This window comes from Schistocerca gregaria, chromosome 6, assembly GCF_023897955.1.
Source record: "Schistocerca gregaria isolate iqSchGreg1 chromosome 6, iqSchGreg1.2, whole genome shotgun sequence".
In the NCBI taxonomy this organism is placed as follows: Eukaryota; Metazoa; Arthropoda; class Insecta; order Orthoptera; family Acrididae; genus Schistocerca; species Schistocerca gregaria.
Genome location: NC_064925.1, coordinates 1,285,089 through 1,312,186, shown reverse-complemented (window position 1 = coordinate 1,312,186; position 27,098 = coordinate 1,285,089). Strand labels below are relative to the sequence as shown.

General features: G+C 43.3%; 1 protein-coding gene across 1 annotated transcript in view; it reads right to left on the bottom strand.

Moving 5' to 3' along the window:
* Positions 1-27,098, bottom strand: part of LOC126278487 (lipase 3-like) — a 133,158-nt gene that overhangs the window by 62,914 nt on the left and 43,146 nt on the right. The window contains exon 3 of the mRNA XM_049978647.1: positions 17,015-17,170. Coding sequence (XP_049834604.1) covers positions 17,015-17,170 — 156 coding nt within the window. The remainder of the gene's footprint in view (positions 1-17,014; positions 17,171-27,098) is intronic.

Here is a 27,098-nt window from a genome sequence, read left to right as displayed (position 1 = left end):
GTGATTTCAGCGCTTGTACTGGTAGTAATTTTGCCACCTGGCCTGGCTGCCTAGGCAAACACGGAGTAGGCAAGATGAATTAAAATGGTGTACGGTTGCTTGAATTCTCTTCAAAGTATCAGTTGTGTGTCACCAATACATACTTTAAAGGCAAGCTGAACCAAAAGGTATCCTGGATGCACCACCGCTCACAACATTGGCAATATTAGATCTTATTCTAAGTAAAAGGAGAGAGCTGCGTTACTTTCTTCATACACGTTCCTTCCTTAGTGCAGACTGTGGCACCGATCACGCACTAGTAGCGACAAAAGTGCGCTTTGTGACTAAAAAGTTCCACTCTCCCAGAACACCTTGCGAAACAAAAATTAACCTTTGCCAAACAAGAAACAATGCTGCAATAGAAGTATTTAGTGACGAGATACGAAAAGAGATTGATCCCTGGGGCCCAGCCGCTCCTATTTCTGAAGACTAGCAGAAGATAAAATCGCTTCTTACCGTTACGGCTGTAAATGAATTCGGTAATCTGGAAGGAAAATCCCAGGATCGGTTCATCGACAACTTAGATGTCCTGAAACATCTCCTTGGCTCTACGCGTCAGGCCACTGTCATCTGGCATAGAAACCCACGCAATTCTACACACAGGGAGCCAAGCAAAGCTAAGGGAGTTAGTCAACGCACTGTCCGCAACTGCATCAATTTCTATTGGGAGCAACTTTGCACTGGCATACAGGAGTGTTTCAATGCTGGAGACATTCGTGCTGCGTACTCGTACATCAAACGGGCCAGTGACCCATTCCAAAGAAGAGCGTACCCCATAAGGAAATAGATGGAAAAGTCATCACAGACCGAAATCGTCAATTGCACCGTTGGGCAGAACATTACTCGAGCCTCTACTGACATCCCATTAACATTAGTCGAAACGCAATGGATGGAATTCCTCAGATGACACCTTACCATGACTTGAATACCACGCCTACTGTGCAGAAACTTCAAAGATCAATTGCACAGCTCAAATGTTAGAAGTGCCCTGACAAATACAACATCTCCACAGAAATGGTAAAACTTATGCCACATTTTACGCTGCTTTTCAACCTCTAATTGAAATATTGGGCTGAGGCTACTGTGCCGCAAGACATGTGCGATGGAAATATTGTTACTTTATACAAAGGTAAAGGTGATCGCTGCGATTGCAACTGTCACAGTGGAATCTCACTTCTGAGAATACCTGGAAAAACATTTGCCCGTGTGGGTTTCGAACCAGACGAACTACAGTTGATGTGATCTTCACACTCAGGCAAATTCAGGAAACGTGCCGCGAGCAGAAAACCCCTCTGTTCATTGCTTTCATCGACCTAAACAAGGTTTTCGACACAGTTAGCAGAGAAGGACAGTATGCAGTACTTTTGAAGGTAGGGTGTTCTCCAAAGCTCTTAATGAAGATCAAGGCTTTTCACGAAGATACGGAAGGATGGAATCACATCAGACCCGATTTCATTGAAAAGAGGAGTTCGTCAGGGCTGCGTTTACCTCCCACTCTGTTCGATATTTTCATCTCAGCAGTCCTCAAAGTCGCTTTTGGTGAAACTAACCTGGGTATTCATCTGTTTACCAAAGCTGATGGGAATCTCTACAACCATTTCTCTACTCAGATCCAAGCGCTTCCGAGAAGACTTGCTTGTAAAAAGGCTTTTATTTGCTGATGATGCTGCATTTGTAGCGCATACTCAAGACGATCTGCAAGAGCTTGTGGATAAATTCTATACTGAATGCAACCTCTTCTCCATGTCTATAAACGCAAAGAAGACGGTTTTCGTGGCCCAAGGATGCACAGATCCGCCTAAATTCTGCTATCTTGGTTCAATAACGACAGAAGTTCTCTTCCTGGATGACGAGATAAATGCAAGAATAGGAAAGGCCGCCAGCACTTTCGGAAAGTTCCACCCACGTGTATGGGTCAACAAACATCTTACATTGTAAACAAAAATACTTGTGTATCAAACATGTGTGCTGAGTTTTCTCCTGCACTGAGTTGACAAACAGGAACGAAAGCTCAACGCCGTTTTCTCCTGCACTGAGTTGACAAACAGGAACGAAAGTTCAACGCCGTGCTTACGGAGCATCTTGGGAATATTATGGAAGGATCACGTGACAAATGACATGGTTCTGGAAAATGAAAAACAAGAGAGTATCACTGCCACGTTCAAGCAACGTTGCTGCTGTTGTTAGGACATCTGCATCTGACTGAAACAGCAGGAGCAAAGAGACCTCATGGAAGACCTTCACTGCGCTTTAGGGATTGCGTCAAGTGTGATATGTGCGCGTTTAATATTGACAGTAACAAATGGGAGCATCTTGCTGACGAATACAGCAAATGGAATAAATTGACTGCAAATGGAAGCAACATGCATGACCAAGTATGCCTAAATAACTTAGCTGCAAAACGATCGCACAGTCATGAGCTGATGACAAACCCCTCTGCTGGAGTGACTCATATTTGCCTCGCTTGTGGGCGTCAAGTCGGCTCCCGCATCGCACTTCTGAGCCACCAGCGGAATTGTCTGCAGGAAGCCACTTGGATCTTCCGACAGGAAGCATGTCAGATACACTACTGGCCATTAAAATTGCTACACGAAGAAGAAATGCAGATGATAAACAGGTATTCATTGGACAAATATATTATAGTAGAACTGACATGTGATTACATTTTCACGCAATTTGGGTGCATAGGTCCTGAGGAATCAGTACCCAGAACAACGACCTCTGGCTGTAATAACGGCCTTGATACGCCTGGGCATTGAGTCAAACAGAGCTTGGATGGTGTGTACAGGTACAGCTGCCCATGCAGCTTCAACACGATACCACATTTCATCAAGAGTAGTGACTGGCGTATTGTGAGGAGCCAGTTGCTCGGCAATCATTGACAAGACGTTTTCAATTGGTGAGAGATCTGGAAAATGTGCTGGCCAGGGCAGCAGCCGAACATTTTCTGTATCTAGAAAGGCCCGTACAGGATGTGCAACGTGCGGTCGTGCATTACCTGCTGAAGTGTAGGGTTTCGCGGGGTTCGAATGAAGGGTAGAGGCACGGGTCGTAACACATCTGAAATGTAACGTCCACGGTGCGAAGTTGTGTCAATGCGAATGTAACCAATGGCACCCCATACCATCACGCCGGGTGATACGCCAGTATGCCGATGACGAATACACGCTTCCAATGTGCGTTCACCGCCATGTCGCCAAACACGGGCGCGACCATCATGACGCTGTAAACAGAACCTGGATTAATACGAAAAAATGACGTTTTGCCATTCGTGCGCCCAGGCTCTTTATCGAGTGCACCGTTGCAGGCGCTCCTCTCTGTGATGCAGCGTCAAGGGTAACCGCAGCCATGGTCTCCGAGCTGATAGTCCGTGCTGCTTCAAACGTCGTCGAACTGTTTGTGAAGATGATTGTTGTCTTGCAAACGTCCCCATCTGTTGACTCAGGGATCGAGACGTTGCTGCACGATCCGTTACAGCTATGCGGATAAGATGCCTGTCATCTCGACTGCTAGTGATACGACGCCGTTGGAATCCAGCACGGCGTTCCGTATTACCCTCCTGAACCCACCGATTCTGCTAACAGTCATTGGATCTCGACCAACGCGAGCAGCAATGTCGCGATACGACAAACCGCAATCGCTATAGGCTACAATCCGACCTTTATCAAAGACGGAAAGGTGATGCTACTCAATTCTCCTCTTTACACGAGGCTTGACAACAACGTTTCACCAGGCAACGCCGGTCAACTGCTGTTTGTGTATGAGAAATCGGTTGGAAACTTTCCTCATGTCAGCAATTTGTAGGCGCCAACCTTGTGTGAATGCTCTGAAAAGCTAATCATTTGCATATCACAGCATCTTCTTTCTGTCGGTTAAATTTCGCGTCTGTAGCTCATCATCTTCGCGTTGTAGCAATTTTAATGGCCAGCAGTGTATATGATGATGGTTATGTTCTGTGTGACTTTGTACGTAATGGTAAGGAGAGGTGGGCCACAGTGCGGTGCAGCAACTGTCATAAATGTGTATAGTGTTATTCTACACATCAAAACGCCTACATACAGAGGAAATTTAGGGGTGTGCGTTTATCAATGTATTGGTCTTGGTATCTTTATAATGCGAGAAGTCAGCTGAAAATGAACAGTACATCCAACTCAGCCAGTTATACAGAACAACTAGAGTAAAATTTATAATACAGTGCCGGCCGCGGTGGTCTCGCGGTTCTAGGCGCGCAGTCCGGAACCGTGCGACTGCTACGGTCGCAGGTTCGAATCCTGCCTCGGGCATGGATGTGTGTGATGTCCTTAGGTTAGTTAGTTTTAAGTATTTCTAAGTTCTAGTGGGCTGATGACCTCAGAAGCTAAGTCCCATAGTGCTCACAGCCATTTGAACCATTTTTTTGATAATACAGTGGCAACCAGCTGTTAACCTCAGAAGTTACCCTGGCATCGAGGACATATTTAATATATAAATAACTGTGATATCGTTTTTAACAGAACTTAGACGAGCTTTTGTACAAAATGATGTGGACATCTTACACTTTGGACTTTGGTACAAATATCAAATTCCTTTTTCATTTGTAATAAGACATCTGTAATCCTCTATGTGTACTGAAGAAAGAGCTTATTTCTTTCCTTAAATTCTGTCTATACATACACTATGCAGCGACGTTTTAACTGCGTGGAACTATGAGACAGCATATGAGAGCTTTCGAAACTTAGGAGATACAGCCATAAATGCCGACATGATCACGTGACCAATATGTCTAACATCTTGGTCCTTTAGGGCATATAAGAGGACTTTATAATCACAACTGACCAGTATTCTGCTTTAGTGGAAAGTGTTAACATGCCTCACTCCAAGCTACGAAACATCCCTCAGCTATTAGGGAACAAAATGAGACGAAGAGACAAATGCTCTGATGTATGGCTATTATTGGAGAACCTTGATAGTTTCATTACTAACATTGGTAGCATAAATTACACTGATGATGGCATGATCCTAAGCAAGAAGAATTTAAATGTCCTTACATTTATTACAGAATTTTGTTGAGACAACATTACAGTGATTAAAATCTGTAATAAAGTGGACTGTCAAGAACAGTTCGATAATGGGCAGCATTTAATGTTAATAAGGAAGTCATCGGTACATTTAATGATCATCTACGTGACAAAATCTCCAAGTTCGTCTCTAAGAGACATGGTGTAACGGCGAACTACCACTTTTCCTTCACGGGAATAGCAATGTGGCAGCAACAGGAATACTGGAAAAATTCACCATCAAGAACTAAAAACCATCCCAAGGAAATACAAAACCCTATGGCTATACCATATAAAGCGGAATTGGCCGACGATAAAACAAATATTCTAATAGACCAACTGGCTGGAATATTACAAAAGCAATCTGTGATGCATAAAAAGTTCTCAGTTTACTTGCCGCGTCAAATTTGGATAAAATTTCGAGCTTTCGATGACTACCTCCGTCATCTTCGTCAGGGGTAAAATTGACTGTCGTGGACCGGTGAAGCTTCCGCTTTTATAAGCTTCTCATTGGCTGGATGACGTCACAGTGAAACCGGCGCTTACGGAGGTGGCGGCCTCTATGTCCATAGATTTTGTTTTCCCGCTTTATCCAACGTTGCTTGCAGCGCCATCCATTGCAATAGGCGGAGAACTGCGAGGAATGTTAAGAAGTCTCCCCCTGCGCTCTTTCTTTATCAGCTGTGCTCTTCCATGCATTGCTAAGTGCATATCAAGTGTCCCTGTTGAAATTATTTTCACATAGTCCTATTGCAACTGCTTCTCTGATGGCAGTCCCAATAGTTTGAAGCGTGAGCCAGTAGTCTTGTTTCATCGAATAAAATCTTAGGTTTATTTTAAAAACTGTGCTCAGCCATCACTGATTTTTCTAGATACCTGTATTTCAGGTGACTCTGATGTTCCACACAGCGATCGGCGTAAGTTCTTATAGACTGGCCCACATAATTTTTGGCACACTCGCAAGGAATGCTCTAAATTCAGGGTACTCTCAAATAGTTCGAATGGCTTTGAGCACTATGGGACTTAACATCTGAGGTCATCAGTCCCCCAGAACTACTTAAACCTATCTAACCTAAGGACATCACACACATTCATACCTGAGGCAGGATTCGAACCTGCGACCGTAGCGGTCACACGGTTCCAGACTGAAGCGCCTAGAACCGCTCGGCCACACTGGCCGGCCCGGTACTCTCAGGCCTAGATTACCTTTCACGGGTCGCAATATTTCCTTAATCTTCCTCGGTGGACGGAAGACTGGTCTGATTCCCTGCCGGCCCAGGACTCTACCGACCTTGCTGGTCGTTGCACAACAGAATGGTAGGCGCGCAATGTGTTGGTCCTCTTGATCTGCATTAACAGCGTCCTTCCTAGCTTTCTTCACCAGAGTAAATCTGGTATCATGATCAGAATATCCATTAGTGTAGTAGAACAAGCGGTGCGGCACCTTCCTGATGAGACAGCAGTTGTGTTAAGGCTTGCCACTAGTTGGATTTTAGCAACAGCCAAGCCACATGCCACATGCCACAAGCCTCCTAAGTCCAGTGTAAGAAGAGTGGAGAAACTGGCATCGCTGAAGAAGAATGAAGAGTTAGTTGTGGTACCAGCCGACATAGGGAATGCCACAGTTATCCTCAATGCTACCGATTATCATAAGAAAGTGGCCCTACTATTAGAAGATACCACATACTGGGTTCTGAAACGGGATCCCACAGCAGCACTTAACAGGAAGACAGGAGAGCTACTGAATAACTCTGGCCTAGAAGAACTAGTGAGGAAACTATGACCAAGACCACCAAGGCCAACCAGGTTATATGGTCTACCCAGGGTCCATAAGGATGGGGTCCCATTGACACCTATTGTTAGTGCTATTTGGTCTCCTACATATCGGCTGGCAAAATACTTAACCAAATTATTTGCACCTATAGTCGGCCACTGTAGCCATCATATTAATAACTTAAAAATATTATATGACAAGCCCACTGCCGTGGGAAGAGGAATGGCAGTCGCTCGCATAGAACGTCGCAGGGCGCGAATGACAGCCCAGTAGGACTTATTGTGTAGGAGGAAAGTGGACATGCGGTCCTCCCACTGTTCTGACCTCCAGTCGGCCAGCCAGCGGCAGATTTTGCGCTGGGGGCGTCTCATTTGTCAATTGTCCCGAGGATCACGGAACTGCTTCCAACGTGGGGCAGTAGTGGTTCTTTTGCACTCTCAGTTCCCGTAGCAGGGGAGGCAAATCGTCCAGGGGGGCTAAAGCCCGAGGGACAGTGGAGGTGGAGAGCTTCACTGCATTCTGGATTTTAGCGGTACGGTAATCCACAGCACAGACGATATTGGCTGGTGTTGTCTAGCTGAGGTCGTGCATAGCGGTGTTACTAAGTACCCTGGTGAACTTGTCCCTATCGGTGTAGGTCACGGTGGAATGAACATCCAATGAAAGAGCACCATAGGTCAGATGTAGGAGGACTAGGTCATGGTCAGAGGCCAGTTCATAGAGAGCTACCAGGGAAAAATGAGCGGTGACGTTTTTGAATATGGCCACATCCAGAACGTCTGGCTGGCATTTGAAACGGACTGGGATATGGGTAGGTTCATGAGGGCCATAGACTGGCAGTGCTAAAGTGTCCTCCACGTCAAGGCAAGGAGGAGGTGGCCTTTGGGATTAGAGAACGGAGAATGTCAAGCCAGGCAGTTGGCATTGAGATCCGCCCCAATAATGAGCCTGTTGAAGGATGTTAATATGCGAATGTCCACTTTGAGCAGTGGCTTGTTTGGGCTCAAGTATGCTGCTGTAAAGGTAAAAGCACCAAGGCATGTGGAAATGGTAGCGCCTTTGGCCTCTATGTGTTCAATTGGCTGGAGAGTCTCCTGGGTATGGGCAAGTTGAGGAACACAACTGAACCGCCACCATGGTGATCGAGGTGGTCAGTGCGTGTTCTCGTGCATGTTCTCCCAAAAGGACGTCTCATCCGCTGCCACCAGTGGAGAGTCCCTGGTGGGCTGCTTGCCAGGGCGGGTGTAGTAGTAGACAGAGTGGGAGTAGGGGCAGAAGGCTGGGATACAGTCACAGGTGGATTGGAGGGGCTGCAGCTGACTCCTTAGTGGGTGTGCAGGGGAAGTCATCATGGAAGACAGACAATGAGGGGGACACTGGGCTGCAGCAGCAAAGGAGGACTTTGGGCAGAGGGGGGAAAGGTGGCTGATCCCACAGCAGCTGCCGAGGGAAGCGCACCAGGCTGACCCCACAAAACAGGAAATTTCGTGGTGTCTCGTTGCAGTGAGGGAGGGCGAGTCATTCTTGGTTTCTTTTTGGGAGGACGTGAAGACTTCAATGCCTTCTGGTAAACAGGGCAACCCGTCCAGGATGCCATGTGCTGCGGATCGTGGCTCGAGCACAAACAACTGGTGCATGTAGGCTTCTCTGAGGTGGGGAGTGTGCAGTTCTCCACTAAATGTGGGCTGGCACACTTGACACACCGCAATGGTAGGGAGCAGTAATTCCCAGTATGTCATAGACGATGGCATTTGCGACAGATGATGGGCCCATTTTTGCCCTCGTACGATTCATTCAAGACCTTCATGTACAGAAGGTGCAGGATTTGGTAAATCCAGTCCACATCTTCCCTGTGGGAAAGGGAGACGACATAGGTAGGACAGGGTATCAACACCCAGGTCTTAGGATCTCTTTTGCTATATTGGTGGACCAAAGGATCCTCATATCAGAGCTGAAGGAGTTCCTCCTCGACGTCCCCTGCTGTAATTTCTGAGGGCAAGTACGTGATGATGATTTTGGTCCAGCGATTGCGCGACATGTGGTGGGTAAAGTTAGGCATCGCCCTTGTTTTGACAAATTCGAGAATGCTACTGTCGAGCAGGTATTTCACATGATACTTTTGGTATACAGCCCACAACTGGCCGAAGATGAGCCGCTGGATCTCAGAGTTCAGTTTTGTATAATTGGTGACATTATAAACCACAACAGGGAGTATCTTCTCTTTCTTCAGAGGGCTGGACGGAGTCTCCTACGAAGGAGGGTCAGGAACAGGAGCCATGTCCGTATCGACCAGACCACCCGGTGCAGTGTCCCCCGGGAGGGAGGTACCGGAGCTCGATCCGCGATCACCACGGCCCGCGTGGGCGGACGAGCTCCCGGAGCGTCTCGAGCGACGGCAAGAGGATTTTCCAACTGGGTCAGGGCGCCCAGAAGACTCGCCACGGTGGCGGAACAACGGAGGAAGAGGTGCACTCATAGGTAGATCCAAGTGGTGGTCAAACACAGCCGAGGTGGCCACCGCGTCATCATGGAAAAGATCAATTACTGAGCGATCAGAGCAGTCGTCGGACGACTACGACACTGAAGAACGGTCCCTGACATGGGATGGTTGACAGTCGTCACGGGGTTCGGTTTCAGTGCCAGTGGTATCCACTGGCGATTTGTAGCGACTGGCGCAATTTAAATGGTCCTTCGCCCTCTGCGAGGTGGGTGGAACACCAGGAGTGATCGGAAGCCGGGGTGAGCGACGTCTCCGACGCGATTCACCACAAGTGGCGGCGGTGGACGTATCGGAGGTTGCTCCGCGGACTCCTCAACGGTGGACATGAGTCCATCTGATGTAGACAGGGACCCAGCACGAAAGGACTACGCACACCAGTAATTTCCCAGCTAATCTTGGGAGAAAACTACGAAATATCAACGCCGAAAAGGCAAATAAGCAACGCTGTTATACGGTGAGACGTACAACGATACGAAACGGAAACGCACTCGTATAACGAAACACTTACAGGAATCCAACACGTAACCCATCAGCAGTGGTTCAGCACAGTTTGTTGAATAAAGATAAGATTTTATTCGATGAAAGAAGAATACTTGCTCACCCTTCAAAATATTGGGACTCTCAGTAATTAAAACTTCCAAGCTAAGAGGCCGTGGTCCAATAGTAGAAATACTGCTCACTGACGTTTCGTTGCCAGCTGCGGGCAGCATCATCTGAGGTGTGTCTACGACTGGCCTCTTAGCCCGGAAGTTTTAATTACTGAAGACGCCGGCCGTGAAAGCCTACACGCTATGATATTGGGACTCTGTCATCAGGGAAGCAGGTGAAATTAAACTATGTGAAAATAATTTCAACAGAGACTCCAGATATGGTCTCAGCAATGCATGGAAGGGTGCAGTTGATAAAGAAAGAGTACAGAGGGCGACTTCTTACATTCCTCGCAGTTCTCCGCCTACTGCAATGGATGGCGCTACAAGCAACGTTGGATAAAGCGGGAAAACAAAATCTATGGACATAGAGGCCGCCACCTCCGTAAGCGCCGTTTTCACTGTGACGTCATCCAGCCAATGAGAAGCCATCCACTGCTTATGAAAGCGAAAGCCTCACCGGTCCACGACAGTCAGTTTTACTTCCGACGAAAATGACGGAGGTAGTCATCGAATGCTCGGGATTTATCCAGATTTGACGCGGTAAGACTTTGTCGCGAAAGACTTTGTAGTCAAGACCTTGGTGTAGTCGACAACTCCCTTTCAGATGTGGATATAACGCAAGATTTTGCTGAGATTTTTAACAAAATTGAGATTTGTGAGTACCTAATGGCAAACTACAGTTTCTGTCTACAAGAAGACTTCTGGGGAAATGGTAACGTTATTGTATACGATATTAAGAATGCTTGAGTAGGCTATTTAACGTGGACGAGCTGAAATTGTAGAGTAAAGGTAAATAAAGAATTTATGTGTCAAATTACAAGTGAACTGAAACGTCGATAACCGCCTTGTCCACTTTATAAAGCGCCCCCATACGCATCTATGAGAAACTTTGTATCTTCCTTGGTTCAAGATTCTGTTATTAGCAGGCTGGAAGTTATGATTTACAAATGTGGAATGCATGGTGTGTTTGACAGTCTGCAACAGTATTTAAGTGTATCAGATGCCAAAAAACAGTATTTATATTGTGCTCCAATAGTTTCTATATTGTTAAAATTGCCAGACAGCTCACAGAACAGCTGCTTTTAGTGCGAGGGCTGTTCGGAAACTAAGGTCCAATCAGGCATCAAACGGAAAGCACAGTGAAAATCCAGTGAAGCTTTTCACATATGTGCTGGGCAGTGTCTTTAGTATATCTGTCGAACCCGCCATGTCGCTCTTTTCAGTTCTGTGTGCACAGTGAGCATATAAAGAAACCTAGGCAAACAGTGTCTACACAAGGTATGAAGGTCTGGAGAGAGATCTTCCGCCTGATGTTATCCAGCCCACACAACATTACTTTCATGCACTTCCTTCTTTATGACTATTCTCGGTCGCCCTCTGCTGGAACAATGAAGAAGCTATTGCACTGTTTTCGATGGGAAGTGTTCGGTCGCTGACAATACAGCCCATTATTAGCTCCCACTAAGTTTTACTTCTACTCACATGAACCGTTGACTATGAAGACAACATTGTGGCACAGCGTAGAGAAATTGCGGAGAGCACAAGTATCCAGGTTCTGTGACGAAGGTTCTGGAAAGTTGGTAGAACGCCACGAAAAAGATTAGTGTCGGAAAGGAGACTATGTAGAGAAATGACTGAAAGGTGTAGCTAACTGTTGCAAATAAACATTATTGATTTTGTATTCTGCTATTTGTCTACTGAGCAATAAGAACACCTGAAACTTACTGGTGTGCACGTAAACGTCACAAACAACCACGTCTGAGAAAACATTATCTATGTTCTCTCTACCTACAATTTTAATTATTTTCCTGTAAACTATGTGGATATCGTTATTACAGACTGTAATAAAGATGGCATAAGTATTATACGAAAGTGCTATATTAAAGCTGGAGGAACAAATTTTTCTCATCTAGGTCACTGTTCTTCACAATAACACCAAATATAGATGTTACTGAATAAGGATTGGTCCCCACAAGCAATATCATTAGTCAGGTCTTAATAATGAGAACCATTGTATTAAAGAGAGAGGAAGCTACTCCTTTAAGAACAGTTAATGTGTTATGTGTAGAAGAAAGAAAACTGGAAATGGAAGAGGTCGAAGTCAAAAAATGAACCTTTGTGTATATGGCTAAATCAGTTTCTATGAAGAAGGAATATATGCTGTTACAGGAAAAAAAGACTACTGAAGATTTGCAAACAAGGGTTACATATTACTTTGAACACAGCATATGGAAAAATCTAAATCCGAGTAGGGAATACAAGACATCAGAATTTACTTTAAATGCCAGAAACAGGTTATACTTTGGAATATATACATGAAGCAATAAATCCATGGATACATATGTTCTCGAATGGATCTAGTATGGATCTACTTAAAAAGTTGGCTACTTTGTATATAAATGTGATGGACTAGATGGTGCCCACCTAGCAACAAAACAGCCACGAGTGAGGATTAAAACTGATCGAATTACCTCATTCATTTAATTGTAACTCATTTAAACAGTTCTAGTCTTAAAGGTTCTTACTGGACTTCCACAAGAATATGGAGTGAAAAGTCGCCATTGTACGTCCAAAAGTATGTGGAAGGTTTTAACAGTACCAAAATACAGGAAACATTAAACTTACTGAATTCTCCCAGCTAAGAAAGTTGCAAGAAGCTACCAAGGTGATAGTTAAGCCGCAAAAGAGATATTTCCGAGGAAAAAATTAGATATGTATTAGAATTCGAGAACTTAACTTTGTTGTGTTTGTCAAATTATTGTCTGGAAGAAGAAAGAAATGATTTTCATGAAGATTTAAATTATCAATTAAAAGGTAAGCTGGATACTATCAAAATCACACCAAACACACATAAATAATGAATTGTTACCTGTGTAAATGCAAATACAAAAATTAATAAGGATTTTGTACAGGAATATTTGTTTTCTTAATCCAATTTATGACTGCAAATATACACTATATCACATGGATTGAGATACATTACAATAATAGTTAAGACGTCATAGATGACTTAAGCTATCTTTGTTACAGTGTTATATTTACAAATGACCATCTAGCAGGGCCAACACCAATTCTTACTTTCTCGTGTGTTAATAACACAGAACGGTAGTCAACTGCAGTTCCCATAGCTTCATTTGCGCTCTAAAATTGCAAGATGTATATAACAGATGGGAATAATATTTGAGGAAGTACCTTTGTCCAATTGTAAACACCTTGCCCAATATTTTGTGTGTGTTTGTTTGTCACTGTAACATACCCAGCATATAGAGTATGTCTGGAATATTCTTAAAAGGTGTATCCAGGTCCAGGCAAATGTCCAGAGATGGATCCACATCCATTTAATCCAGAATTGTGTTTCTAGTAGAACGCACCAATATTAGATCTAGGAGAGCATCTGACCCCTTCGCACCCTCTCCTCCCATGAGAAAGCAACACATACAAAAAATATGAAACTTAACTTCCCGCTATTTTTACATGTCCACTGTAATGCCATAGTACTGTACTTAACTTGTGCAACAGTCTTTGATAGTGAGTCATAAATTATACTAAGTCTTGTATTTTATAGTTAGTAACATACCATAGGTCTTGGCAGGTACTTTTTATACTAAGGTCCCTGTTTCATATCTGGCGACAGTAATTCTGGAGATTACTCATGAAATCCCACAAAACATTCCCTAGACGAAAATGGTCTACCCTCTGTGCTGAATCTTCCAGTGGCTGTTGCAGAGTGTCTGCTTTCTGCTTCATGGAACATAAAACGTCTTTAATCCCAAAAAGTCATCTCTAGTTTCTCAGTGGACGTGATTTGCGTTATTGGCTTGCAGGTTCCAGCCTTTGTCACTGATGGACAGCAGCAAGCATGAGGGCATCCACCAGTCGCCTGGTGTGGAGGCCCATACGCAGCAACATCAGCTGAATTTTCGTTGAGGAGACGCTGTTGGTAGACCCTCGGTTCATTTGGTGTGTGGTTCTCAACAGTTTCACGTCTATTCGCCTCTACACCGCCAGTGCACCACTGTTGCATCAGCGCTAGTTTTGGATCGCTACTTTGACATGCATGGTATATTTTAACCACGGTGGCTTGTCAACAGTTTACAAACTTGGACATTCCGGAAATGCTTCGATCTTTGCCCCTAAAGCCAATGATCGTGCCCGTCTGGACGTCAGATAAATCATTCCATTTTCCACCATACCACAACAGTTGCAGCTGAGCAGCGGAGGCGCGCGCATCTCTGGTGAAGCGCGCTACCTGCTCTAGGTATGAATAAGAGCTGAGAAGCCGTGCTTTGACTGTGACGCAACGCTAGCGCAAATTGTCGTGTGTCGTTATTACGATTCTGCAAATTGTCGTGTTATCTAGCGTCACAGCATGGGCAGAAACGCACGGAATAAGAAGACAGTCGTTGAGAACAAGCCGCCGACGCCGCAACCCAGTAGGAATATCGGATCGGAAGCGTGAAGAACTTCTTGCACCTTTCCCCCCTCTGTACATCCAGTGCAGTAGAGGGTCGTGGACAGAGATATATGATGCTATAGGCAGCTGCTGTAGGCAAGAGGTTGGCGTCGAGTCACTAGACTCCGGCATCATTCAACTACAGGCAGCGAGTGCGCACTTAAGAGCGCTGTGGCCGCCCACATTGTGGATCCACCCAGCGTGGAGAAGACAACGGCGCCAAGACAGCGCGAGAAGCAATCCGAGGCCCTGATCAGGGGGCTGCCTCGGATTATCGACGAGGAGACCGTCCAGGAACTGCTGACACGAGCAGGATTCCGGAGTGCATCTATCAAGCTGCACAACCGGACGAACAGGAAGAGGCTGCCGTTCTTCATCGTCGTAGTGGGTACTGCGACGGACGGCGGCTCTCACAATTCAAATTGCAGCACTTAGTGCTGCAGCACCGTCTAGGACTGATCTCTTATGACGAAATTTGGCATGACACGATCTCCGATTGTATGATACCCGCTTTTAACATAATCTACCCTTGCATGACCTATCGCAGTCAGCAAGACATCCGCTACTGCTCTTACCCGACCTAACTATCGCAGAGGTTTTTTTTCCCTTGGAGCTTGCCTTGGAGCTTTTTTCCCTCTGCCCTTAAAAACCGCTACCCTTCTTTCGATCTTTGACCCAATCTATCTCCCGATGAGCGCGTATAAATGGCTAATCTTAGCCAGACGTACGCAAACATCGCAGTACCCACATCCTACGACACCTCACATTAGTGAATACTAACCCTTATGTACCCTTCATTACTGTTGCAGCCATCTGCCGTCTATTATTGGTTGTTCCACGTTGACGTTGAACATGCGCGATGGCCACATTAATTTGGTTGATCATGTACGTAGGAGGGTAGCACATTGGAACCTCTGTCGCCTTTTGCGACAACCTAGTAACTCCAGCTGGGACAGTTGGCCAAGTTACGAAACAGGTTGTAACGCCGGAAATGCATATCCTCCTTTTTCCACCTATTGTACTATAAATTTTTTCCTTATTTTGCTACCTGAAGACATGACATTTCTGCGTTTATGGCGATTACGTCCATAGGTTGTGTGGGGAACCAAAGCGTTTAGCATCTTTGGTAGAGTTAACTCTGCCGCGTTGAGCGCGGGCAGAGAGAGTGTGGCTGAAATAGGGCGGTGCTGCAGGTGTGTTGCGTGACGCTCCCGCGAGTTACCGCGCTTCCGGGGTTTGGCAGCATGTAATTGCGCTCGACTTGCTATGATAGTTTCTGGCACGGTGTCGCGGACGGGAAACATTAGCTGGCACACATCAAGAGACCTGGTGACCGTGTAGAGAAGAAGGCGCGCCAACATCCAGCTTCTGCAACAGCTACGGCCGACATAAGTGATTGTCGCCACCTCCTCTATCGACGACTTCAAACCTTAAATCAACCAACAAGGAAGACTGAAAGGACGTAAAGTTTTAGAACTGCATGGCAGACCTCAGCTTTTCAAACTATTCCATTAGCATCACTAAAATACAGCAACTTGTCCCAATTGCGTTACCAAGCAGGGTCCCTTCCTTTTCCGAAATGAACTCGAGTGTCGTTGAAATTAAAACGACAGCATTAAAGTAATATCATTAGATTTCACTGCTTTAATTTCTAAGTTCAGTTAAAGTATTCATATCTGGCTAAAATATTTAGATTACACAAGCACAAATGAAGAGAGCGGGTTTTTTTTACCATATTTTAGTTTACCTGTGACTGCAACTCAGCTTGGTACGTACTAGATTTTACAATTGTTAATTGTTGAGAATCATCTAATTCAAGTTCAAAGTAAAATCTCTTAATTCTAAATTGGGTAGATTCAAGTAGCTTTTGAAATGATTATTGAGGTAGCCCAAGACTAACCTTATTTTATTCAGTTTCGTAGTGCTTCAGAAACAAAGTTCACTATTAATTTCAGTCACTAAACTAACTTTCATTTTTCCGGTTTTATTAAATCTTTTGCTAAAATAAGTCAGAGTCTAGCGAAATTTATTACTTCCGACAAACATTCAGTTTTCACACAACACGTGTCAACCTTCAGTTGGCACGCTTTTAGTGCTAATTATATGTGCAATATCCTTTCTTTTTCAATTATTATAGTAGTTGTCCATAGGACTGGCGACTGTAATTTTCCCCAAATCTCAAATATCTAATTAACGCCAGTTAATTGTTAACGTAACGACCGCACATTTACTTTCTTTATTAACTTTACCCTTTGTCAAGATTAATTTCCACCAGTTTCATTTGCATTTTTCCTTTCATTTAGATGTAGCCCTTTCCTCCCTCTTTACCGACAGATTAACTTCGGTGACGATTGGTTTTCCCAAATTTCCATTAGGTACACGCGGTTTAATTTTTACTGTCATTAAGGTCGATAAGTGAGGGGGATGTTACAAGGTCACCAGAATTTGGCAGGGACCCAAGGAGAAACACGTGTCTTACTCATTGAAACTGCAGGTTTGCACGTGAAGCATCCTTGGCTGCTTGCTATAAAATGTTCTGAGCTGTTGGCCAGGCATACTCACCATGTCAGTTGAATCCAGATTTATGTTAGCACCGAGCTGAAACAGTGCCTCGCAGAAATTCCTCAGGGGTGATCCAGATCTGCACATTCGCCATGCAACGTCAGCAGTGGCGCGAGATCGGGGCAGAATGTCCCCTGGTACCTGCCACAGCGCCCTCTGTGGACAGCACAGACCTCAGTAGAGTGACCACAGCAAAACAAAATGCAGTAAAGGACAGGAGGGGGCACCATGGTTGTTGGACACTACTGCATTACTCTGACAGCAGGCCAAACTGAGAGTACAAAATTATTGTGAAGATTTGAAGTGGTTGTCTCGAAATGTGATGTGCACGCAACCCAGCATAGAGTATTCTGCACAGTAAGGGACACCTAGGGAAAAAGTGCAGTTCCATCACAACTTACCTTGGGAATGGACCTTATATTGTCGTATGCAGGACAAAGATTCGTGGAAACCTTTAAAAACTGCAACTTCTGGACAATAAAATTATTTTCAACTAAGTTACAGCACTTCATTTTCAAAATGGGTACAAAAGACTGCAAAGATACATAATGACGTTGTACAAATTAGTAACGCATATATTTGCTCTCGTGAAAAAATAATTAAAAATGTGCTGCTCATGGAGCACCAACCTTTAATCCGCCAATTAAACGTAATAATAGAAAAAATACAACAAATTGCCTTAGTAGTGGGAAAAAGCAGGTTGTGGCCAAATAGGGGGCATTATTCTCTTATGTAAACAAGCTAGCCAGTTGCGCTAGCCTATGTTTTGTTTGTCTAGGACGTAATTAATGGACAATAACTGTCATGGTAGTTACAATTAATAGCAAATAATACTCTCACGATGATGGCCGAGTAGGACACTTGCATTCATATCACATTATTAGTGATACCTGTCAGAATAAAGATGGTAATTTATGACTCACAAACGGAGGTTTCCTACCACCATAGTGCAATGCGTGCCTTGCTCCACCACTACCCACACCCGCTTAGAGTCTCCAGCATCCTCTGCCTGTTAATCCTCTTCTGTACCTATCTCGAGCAGCAGCAGCAGCAGTTAATTGAGGTGATGCTACAAATACCTGGTATAGTATGCACCCACCTGTATTGGCCTAGTTTTCACAAATGTTCTGCAAAGTATTGCACCCAATGCTACTTTCTACAACCTACATCACAGTGGCTAATTTTACTGATTTTTTAAAGAAAACACAGATTTCATTGCAATTCTGGCAACTTCTACCCAATTGCTTTTACAGTACACGCATTGAAAACAGTTTAGTTGCTATTTTCCCGACTCCGTAAAAAGACAGTTGAAAATATGGGTTTTGAGATTTAGTTTTCCAACTTTTTTAAGACAACATGTGCAAATATCGGTTTCGATGCTATTTTATCGATTTTCAGGAAACATATAATACGCGGCGTTAATTTATTAGTAAGCTTAGTATGCTTATTAGTAAGCTGTAAAGTTCTTTACAGTTTTTACGCAATTCGTTAAGATTTTGTAGATTTTGCCCCAGTATTCCGCAAGTAATACTTTTTCCAAGAAGAAACACTTAAATATGGCGCTTTAAACGTGCAGCACACCAAGATAGGACGCTTTTTTCATTTTTAAAGTAATTCGTTAAAGGTGAAATGCATGTACTTGGCTAATAAGTTCCACATCTGTGTCATTACGCAAGGAATGCAAACAGTTGGGAAAGAGCTACACAAATTATTGAAGTACAAACAAAACCGTTTAGTTTCCAAACTCCGAACAATGCACACTCTGGAATGCTTGTGTTAATACCATGATGGCGGGGGAAGAAAGGCCACAATTACTTCTATATTTAAAATTGATAAAAAAAGAAAAATGCAACACAGTTTCCAGCAAAGTATTCAAAGTGCTTCGGTCCATACTGCTGCCGCTACAACCCCTGACTGGAGACCCCCTCCACTCCAGCACGTCTTGGAGCTGACCTGCCTTACTGGTGAGGATGGGGAGCTCACAAGGTCAAACAGAAAATTAAGAGCACAGCACATATTTTGTCTTGACTGGCGGTGGCGCTTTCCAGTCTTCCCGTCCCCAGTCCCATTACAAGCATACACCCAGCGTAGTGGTACACCTTTTACGCTTCATATATCAGTTCTTTGTCACACAAAGCATTTTTATGTTTCCAGAGGCATATGACACAATGTTTTACGAAATTTATGTTGATTATGGTCCGACAGTTCCAGTTTTTGTTTTCCCTTATTCCAACAGAATCTCTTCCAACTACGTTTCAATTACATCAGATGGTTCTCCCCTTGTTCACGTTTCACTATTATAGCGATCACAGTATGTCACTCCTAGAAGTCCTCAGACCTATTCATTTTTCCTCTGCAGCTAATACGATTTGTGAATGGCGGGTGCAAAGAATATCTGTCTGTTGGCTAAAATTCTGAGCTACAAGGCAGTCCCATAACTTTATTCATAGAATTTTATCCACAAGTCGACAACGCAAATTGTGTCTGTCCATTAAGATTTTATTCCATACGTTTATGGATGCTTAGAGCTCCCGAAAGACTGTGCACTGTACACTTAATCTTCTTTGTCACTCAACTGAAAGGTGTTTTGCACGATACTTTCTATGAACAATAACGTGTTTCCCCGTATTGTTGCCTTTGATAAATGTCCCATAAAAAAAGAAAAGAAACCTACAGTCTCAAATTCACCTAGAATTTGCATCTCCAACACTATATCGCTGAATTTGGAATGCCATTTACGTTTGGTTCAACAAACCAGCTATCAACAACACGCTACAAACTCTCTCGCAAGTTGTTACGATGGTGCGCTAGCATTCCCCTCGTTTAAATTCCAAAATGCTAACACTGCTGCATGTTACGAGAAGCAGTGTACTTACGTTTTGTAGGAACATAAATGAGATTCCATGGAAGAAATCCTGGAACTCTCTGAGTCAACTTTGGTAGGAAGTGATGTGTACACCCCCACTGATTTTAACTGTAAAGCCCCACCACGATGCGTAATACCTGTCTTGCATCATATAACACAGAAGTCACACCAAATAAATGACTGCATCGGTGTCACTCTACATATTATTTTACGATTTATACTACAATTAGTGATTTTTATTCATTGCATACTACGATAGTACCAGGATCTTTTCACTTATTCATATTCAATTGTTATATTTTATTATATTCAGCTCCAACTCCCATTCCTCGTGAATTGCTCAGCCTATTGGTGCTGCCTTCCTTCCTATAGGTAACAGCCTATATCTGAACACATACCTCTCAAGCCACTATATAGTGCCTAGTGAGGTCTCACTCAGACCATTATCACCGATTTTCGTCCTTATTCCACTCACACCCGTATTGATCAAGTAAAAATGATTATATGTCTTTGTACATACCCAATCCCCTGATGACCGCTACTCAATATATGCTATGCCAGAAATACGATTATGATGGCTTAAGGGGGTCAGAGATTACGTTGAATCCAAAGCAATTCATAATAAATACATTGTCTTTTTATTCAAATGGGATATGTGTTATAATACTATTTCAACAGTGCCACAGTGTTTCCAACACGTTATCTATTGGATTATTTACACTGGTGTGGCTACAAACGGGAAAGAAATACAATATAAGAAGAATGGGTAGCTTTGAGGGATAAAGTAGTGAAGGCAGCAAAGGATCAAGTAGGTAAAATGGCGAGGGCTAGTAGAAACCCTTGGGTAACAGAAGAAATTTTGAAATTAATTGATGAAAGGAGAAAATATAAAAATGCAATAAATGAAGCAGGCACAAAGTAATACAAACTTCTCAAAAATGAGATCGACAGAAGTGTAAAATGGCAAAGCAGGGATGTCTAGAGGACAAATGTAAGGATGTAGAGGCTTATCTCACTAGCGGTAAGATAGATACTGCCTACAGGAAAATTAAAGAGACCTTTGGAGAAAAGAGAACCACTTGTATGAATATCAAGAGCTGAGATGGAAACGCAGTTCTAAGCAAAGAAGGGAAAGCAGAAACGTGGAAGGAGTATATAGAGGGTCTATACAAGGGCGATGTACTTGAGGACAATATTATGGAAATGGAAGAGGATGTAGATTAAGATGAAATGGAGATACGATACTGCATGAATAGTTTGACAGAGCACTGAAAGACCTAAGTCGAAACAAGGCCCCGGGAGTAGACAACATTCCATTAGAACTACTGACGGCCTTGAGAGAGCCAGTTCTGACAAAACTCTACCATCTGGTGAGCAAGATGTGTGAGATAGGCGAAATATCCTCAGACTTCAAGAAGAATATAATAATTCCAATACCAAAGAAAGCAGGTGTTAACAGTTGTGAAAATTACCGAACTATCAGTTCAATAAGTCATGGCTGCAAAATACTAACGCGAGTCCTTTACAGACGAATGGAAAAACTGGTAGAAGCCGACCTCGGCGAAGATCGGTTTGGATTCCGTAGAAATGTTGAAACACGTGGGGCAATATTGACCTTACGACTTATCTCAGAAGAAAGATTAAGGAAAGGCAAACCTACGTTTCTAGCATTTGTAAACTTAGAGAAAGCTTTTGACAGTGTTGACTGGAATACTCTCTTTCAAATTCTGAAGGTGGCAGGGGTAAAATACAGGGAGCGAAAGGCTATTTACAATTTGTACAGAAACCAGATGGCAGTTATAAGAGTCAAGGGGCATAAAAGGGAAACAGTGGTTGGGAAGGGAGTAAGACAGGGTTGTAGCCTCTCCCCGATGTTATTCAATTTGTATATTGAGCAAGCAGAATGGAAACAAAAGAAAAATTCTGAGTAGGTATTAAAATCCATGGAGAAGAAATAAAAACTTTGAGGTTCGCCGATGACATTGTAATTCTGTCAGAGGCAGCAAAGGGCTTGGAAGAGCAGTTGAACGGAATTTACAGTGTCTTGAAAGGAGGATATAAGATGAACATCAACAAATACAAAACGAGGATAATGGATTGTAGTCGAATTAAGTCGGGTGATGCTGAGGGAATTAGATTAGGAACTGAGACACTTAATGTAGTTAAGGAGTTTTGCTATTTGGGGAGCAAAATAACTGATGATGGTTGAGGTAGGCAGGATATAAAGTGTAGACTGGCAATGGCAAGGAAAGCGTTTCTGAAGAAGAGAAATTTGTTAACATCCAGTATAGACTTAAGTATCAGGAAGTGGTTTCTGAAAGTATTTGTATGGAATGTAACTATGTATGGAAGTGAAACATGGACGGTAAATGGTTTGGACAAGAAGAGAATAGAAGCTCTCGAAATGTGGTGCTACAGAGGAATGCTGAAGATTAGATGGGTAGATCACATAACTAATGGGGAGGTATTGAATAGAATTGGGGAGAAGTGGAGTTTGTGGCAGAACTTGACTAGGAGAAGGGACTGGTTAGTAGGACATGTTCTGAGGCATCAAGGTATCACAAGTTTAGCACTGGAGGGTAGCGTGGAGGGTAAAAATCGTGGAGGGACACCAAGAGATGAATACAGTAAGCAGATTCAGAAGGATGTAAGTTGCAGTAAGTACTGGGAGATGAAGAAGCTTGCACAGAATAGAGTAGCATGGAGAGCTGCATCAAACCAGTCTCAGGACTGAAGACCACAACAACAACAACAATGTTTGCTGTGTAGCCCTTATCATTTTGAGGGCCTGCACAACAGACAAGCAAGTTAGGCAGCCGATCTCCCTTCAAGAGCTCGCTAGTGGATGTAATAAACACGGCACTACTTCGTGAAAAGACATCCACCATTTGGCACTAAGCGACTACGGGTAGCACTCCACCGATTTTGTGTTATAAGCTCTCCAGCAGGGTCTGAGCTGTAGCAGCTCCGGCCAATACCTACGCTGACTCTAACCTAGTAAACACTCTACGTAGCCTTTAGTAGAAAGTTGTATTTTGTTGGGCCTAACGTTACTTTGTAATTGTCTAGTGTAGTATTTTATTATTTATTTCTTTTCATTGTCTTGTACTCTTATCTGGTATTTGCCACCACAAGAGTTGTTTCTTGTTTCTTATTGTTCTTTCGTTTGGAAATCAATATACGCCAATAAGGCGTTTTAGTTACATAAAGTGTGTTCAGACTTCTTCGTTAGTTCTTCCCCGCAGACCACAGGACACTACATTTCCAATCACAGTGTAAGGGATTTCTTGTCCTATTCATGTTCAGTACGTTTATTTACCTTCATATCTGTTACACCTCCAATCACCGATTCCCTGAGGTCTCTTCACAATTCGCTCCTGCCTTCTTGTAGAAAACGCTATTGTCTGAAAACATCCTAACATCCAAACACACCACTAGTCTGTGTACATGATTCTATTATTATTGTTTACCCTTCAATCTCATTCTGGTGCAGTGGTCAAGTGTAAATTGATTATCTATATACCATCATACATACCCTAATCTCCTTTGTGATTACCAAACCCGATATAGTTTGTCAATGGCGAGAATGTATGGGGTTAGTTCTCTCAGAGCAACGACCAAAGAACCCTGGCCGCACCTTTAATATACAAGAATACACCAGTAACATTAGATCTATGACACCTGTAGTTTACTAAATTCAAATGAGTATCTCTACATGTCTCTGAATGAGTCCCAATCTCTGTTGTACTCCTGTTATCATTATGTTGGTTATGCTATGCGATATACGATGGTGATGGCATGGTAATATCTGAGTATCAGTTTTTGTTCAAATTTCCCCAAGAACGTTTTACAAGAAATACATTATTTTCTCTATTTTTCTCCAAATTCCATACACTGACGTAATATGATTCTGACAGTGTCGTACAGCTTCTGACACTATTCATCATATCATACTTATATTGCTGCAGCTGCTTCTCAGATCAGTCACAACCATGCACAATTCTGAGGTACTGCAAGAGTAAAGGAAGCTTCAGTGTGCAATCACATCATTCTTCATTAATCCCACATGCTGTTGGAGGGTGGACTGACAATGATATCATTTTCCACCAATAGTAGCCTATATCTTCTCTTAACACATAGTCAGCAGTCATATGTGTCGTGGTAGTCGATCCGAATTGTAATGTTAAAGTATTCATGAAATGTTCAGGTGGAATTTCTAGCTGTTTGATTGCTGGACATAAGTCGAACTGTCAGTTCTTTGTTCATCCACAGGTGACATTAGTGTATGTATCGAGCTGCATAACACTGGCTTTCTACCTTACAGTTTCTGGTGGGGAGGACATGTGACATCTAACCCACATCCATACTCTATTCACATAGAAAAGATGGTTGTCGGTAAATACCTGTAATTTTGAGTGATGTGTATCGACCAACAATGTAATCGAACAGTAATGGACATTTTCATCAGTTTATGCGAAGTAGTTACATTTACATGCACCTATGCTTGTGCACCAAATGCTAGGTCCGTCATATCCTGTAATGTACACATATAGTGCTGGATGCAGTAACCAAATAATACCTGTGGGGTAGTCGTTCACATAAAGCTAATGTAGTATGACTACACGTGGAAGTGTGATTCATCCACAGAAGATGAGGTGACTTATTAAAATACCTATTCCAACGATTTTTTTAGGTATTGCTTCTTTTTCTGGGACTCTTGGCAGACTGTATTAACAGGAAATCCAGTGGGGAGTGGCATGATGGAGATGTATAATTTTAGTGGGTTGCTAAACACTCTCCTTTGTGTTAGGCCACTGCAAGAAAGTTTTACTGTTGGAAATCTGAGAAATATGTTGTGGACGATACATTACTATTCACATGCACATCTCACAAAATTGTGGGAATGGAGTATGGATATGGCTTAGATGTAAGGTGATATGCTAAGTGTTAGGCATCATGATATGCACACTAGTGCCATCTGTGGATGTTCTAAGAACCGACAGGTCAATTTATGTGTAGCGGCTGAATGGGTAAAAATCCCACCTGTATGTTACATACAAGCTTTAACACTACAATTCAGATCAACGAGTAAGTATTGTGTATGTTTCTAAATTTATCAGACTAGCGACTAGGTGGGATTTGCATATACGGTCTGCTCGAATATATAGAGCTGGTGGAAATGAATCATTGCTCAATTTCAATCGAGATACGTGTGGAGAGATCTCAGAGGCTGGTAGGAGCAGTGCCAGACAGCCGATGATAGAGTGGCACCTCACCTGCCTCCCAATGGCTGCTGAGGTGTGGGAGGGATGAGGGCTATGCGGAAGGGGAAGGTGAATGATGGAAAGCCCCATTGCCACACTGCCAGTCACAACAACGAAACGAGAGGTCTGGGCTCTTAACGCTCAACAGTCCAGGTCTTGTGTGTCACTGTCATTACCTGTGGACTAGCTAAAACCCGTGGTTCCTTGCAAGTTATAACTTGTGTGCACAAGTATGTAGTTGTAATTTCAAAACATTCTAGGTTTATTGGACTTTCCCCTTTAATGTACATGTTTTGCCTTATCTAATGTTAAATCTGAAACCACGGATGAAATTTCAGTTTAATAGTGATTATCACGGAAACAACTGAAAAGGAGATTTGGTATTCAAACACATACTCCGTTATGCAAGCAAGTGAGCCTTCTGTTTAAATTTTTTCTACTGTCCATTTCAACCTAAATGATCACAAGAACAAAGCAAAATTACCGTTCAAAGTGGAATAGAGTGTTACACAAACTGAAACCTGGAGAGATACGTAGTCCTATATTACACTAAATAGAATCATGCTCTCGGATTGATTTCCTGGTTTGCCTGTGGGAATACCCTTTATAAAAACACAATCTACGAAAATAACACAATAAACGTGTAATCTGAATCGTCACCGAATATCTTGTTCTCATCATCTGAAACCTCGTGTGACTTTGTAAATCAAATGTTTCTCCTCTTCACTGCACAATTTGAACATAAAATTAACACAAAAGTAAACGCACTAAGCAGAGGGAACTTGAACATTAGATAACGCCTACGAAACAAGAGATGATAACAAAGGTTTCAAAACGACGAGTTTTTCCAATGATACGGCTACTACCATCTAGCAAACATTTTGAAGCCTGAGATCTGACAGAATTTTGCGGCAGCCGCAAATATACGTCTGACACCGCGAAAATCGTCGTAACTGGCATGACGTAATATCACGTCAGCCACACGCAAAGTGTTAATGTTCGGCTGATACTCGTGAGTTTTCCACCTACAGCGCGCTGCAGCGGTGGTAGTGGTGAGTGGGGGGGGGGGGGGGGGGGGGGAGGGCGGAGCTGGAGGGAGAGCGCTGCGGACGCATCGCGGAGGGGTCCCGCGTAGCATTTTTTTCTTCTTTTTCGGTTTCAAATAAAGAAGCAATTGTAGCCTTTCTTCCATACCCTTCGTTATATCAAGTCAAACCTCTGGAGCGTGCAGTGCCGTTCAATAAGTATTAACTGTCCGGAGTACGGTAGCTTCATTTAATTTATGCTTGTTGTTCAATAATGTGCATGGCTCCCTCTCTCCTGTTCTCATTCCGCTTGTAGCGTGGGACGTATTAGCGCAGTGCATACCTTACTCTGTAGGGACGTTTCCACCGTTAGTTTTTAAATGTTCAGTATAGTCATGTAGTGTTATGGGAGCTGTTAGTTACGTCACACACTAGAAGTGCGGGAGATAAATTTGTGTTAAGAGAAATGTAGCCCGCTGTGTAATTGTTGCTGTGGTGTGTACTCCTGTAAAAAGTACCTATTAGCATAGCACTGGGAGAAAAATCGAAAAAAATTTGACGAACTACCTGAGAACCGTAAATAGGGTCATATGTTAGTGTGTTCGCAGGTTATGCACTGTTGTCATAACTGTTAGACATTTAAATCTCTCTATTTAAGTGAGTCTGTTTGAAAACGTAGGTATTTGCGGAATACAAAATTGTTAAGGCTCTCGTTTCCACTTGTTGACAAACTGCCTATTGGCTTCTGTCTCGGGTTCTTCGGCCCACGTTCATCTAATGATTTTACTGATGTTTTGCCAGCACGAGTGGCTGGCATTGTCAAAACATCACCCTCCATTGCCGGTGGTGAACTGGAGCCGAGCTCGCGACCGCAGACTATATGTAGCCTATTTGGCGCGCCAATATGCGAGGGCTTCGCCGTCATTTCC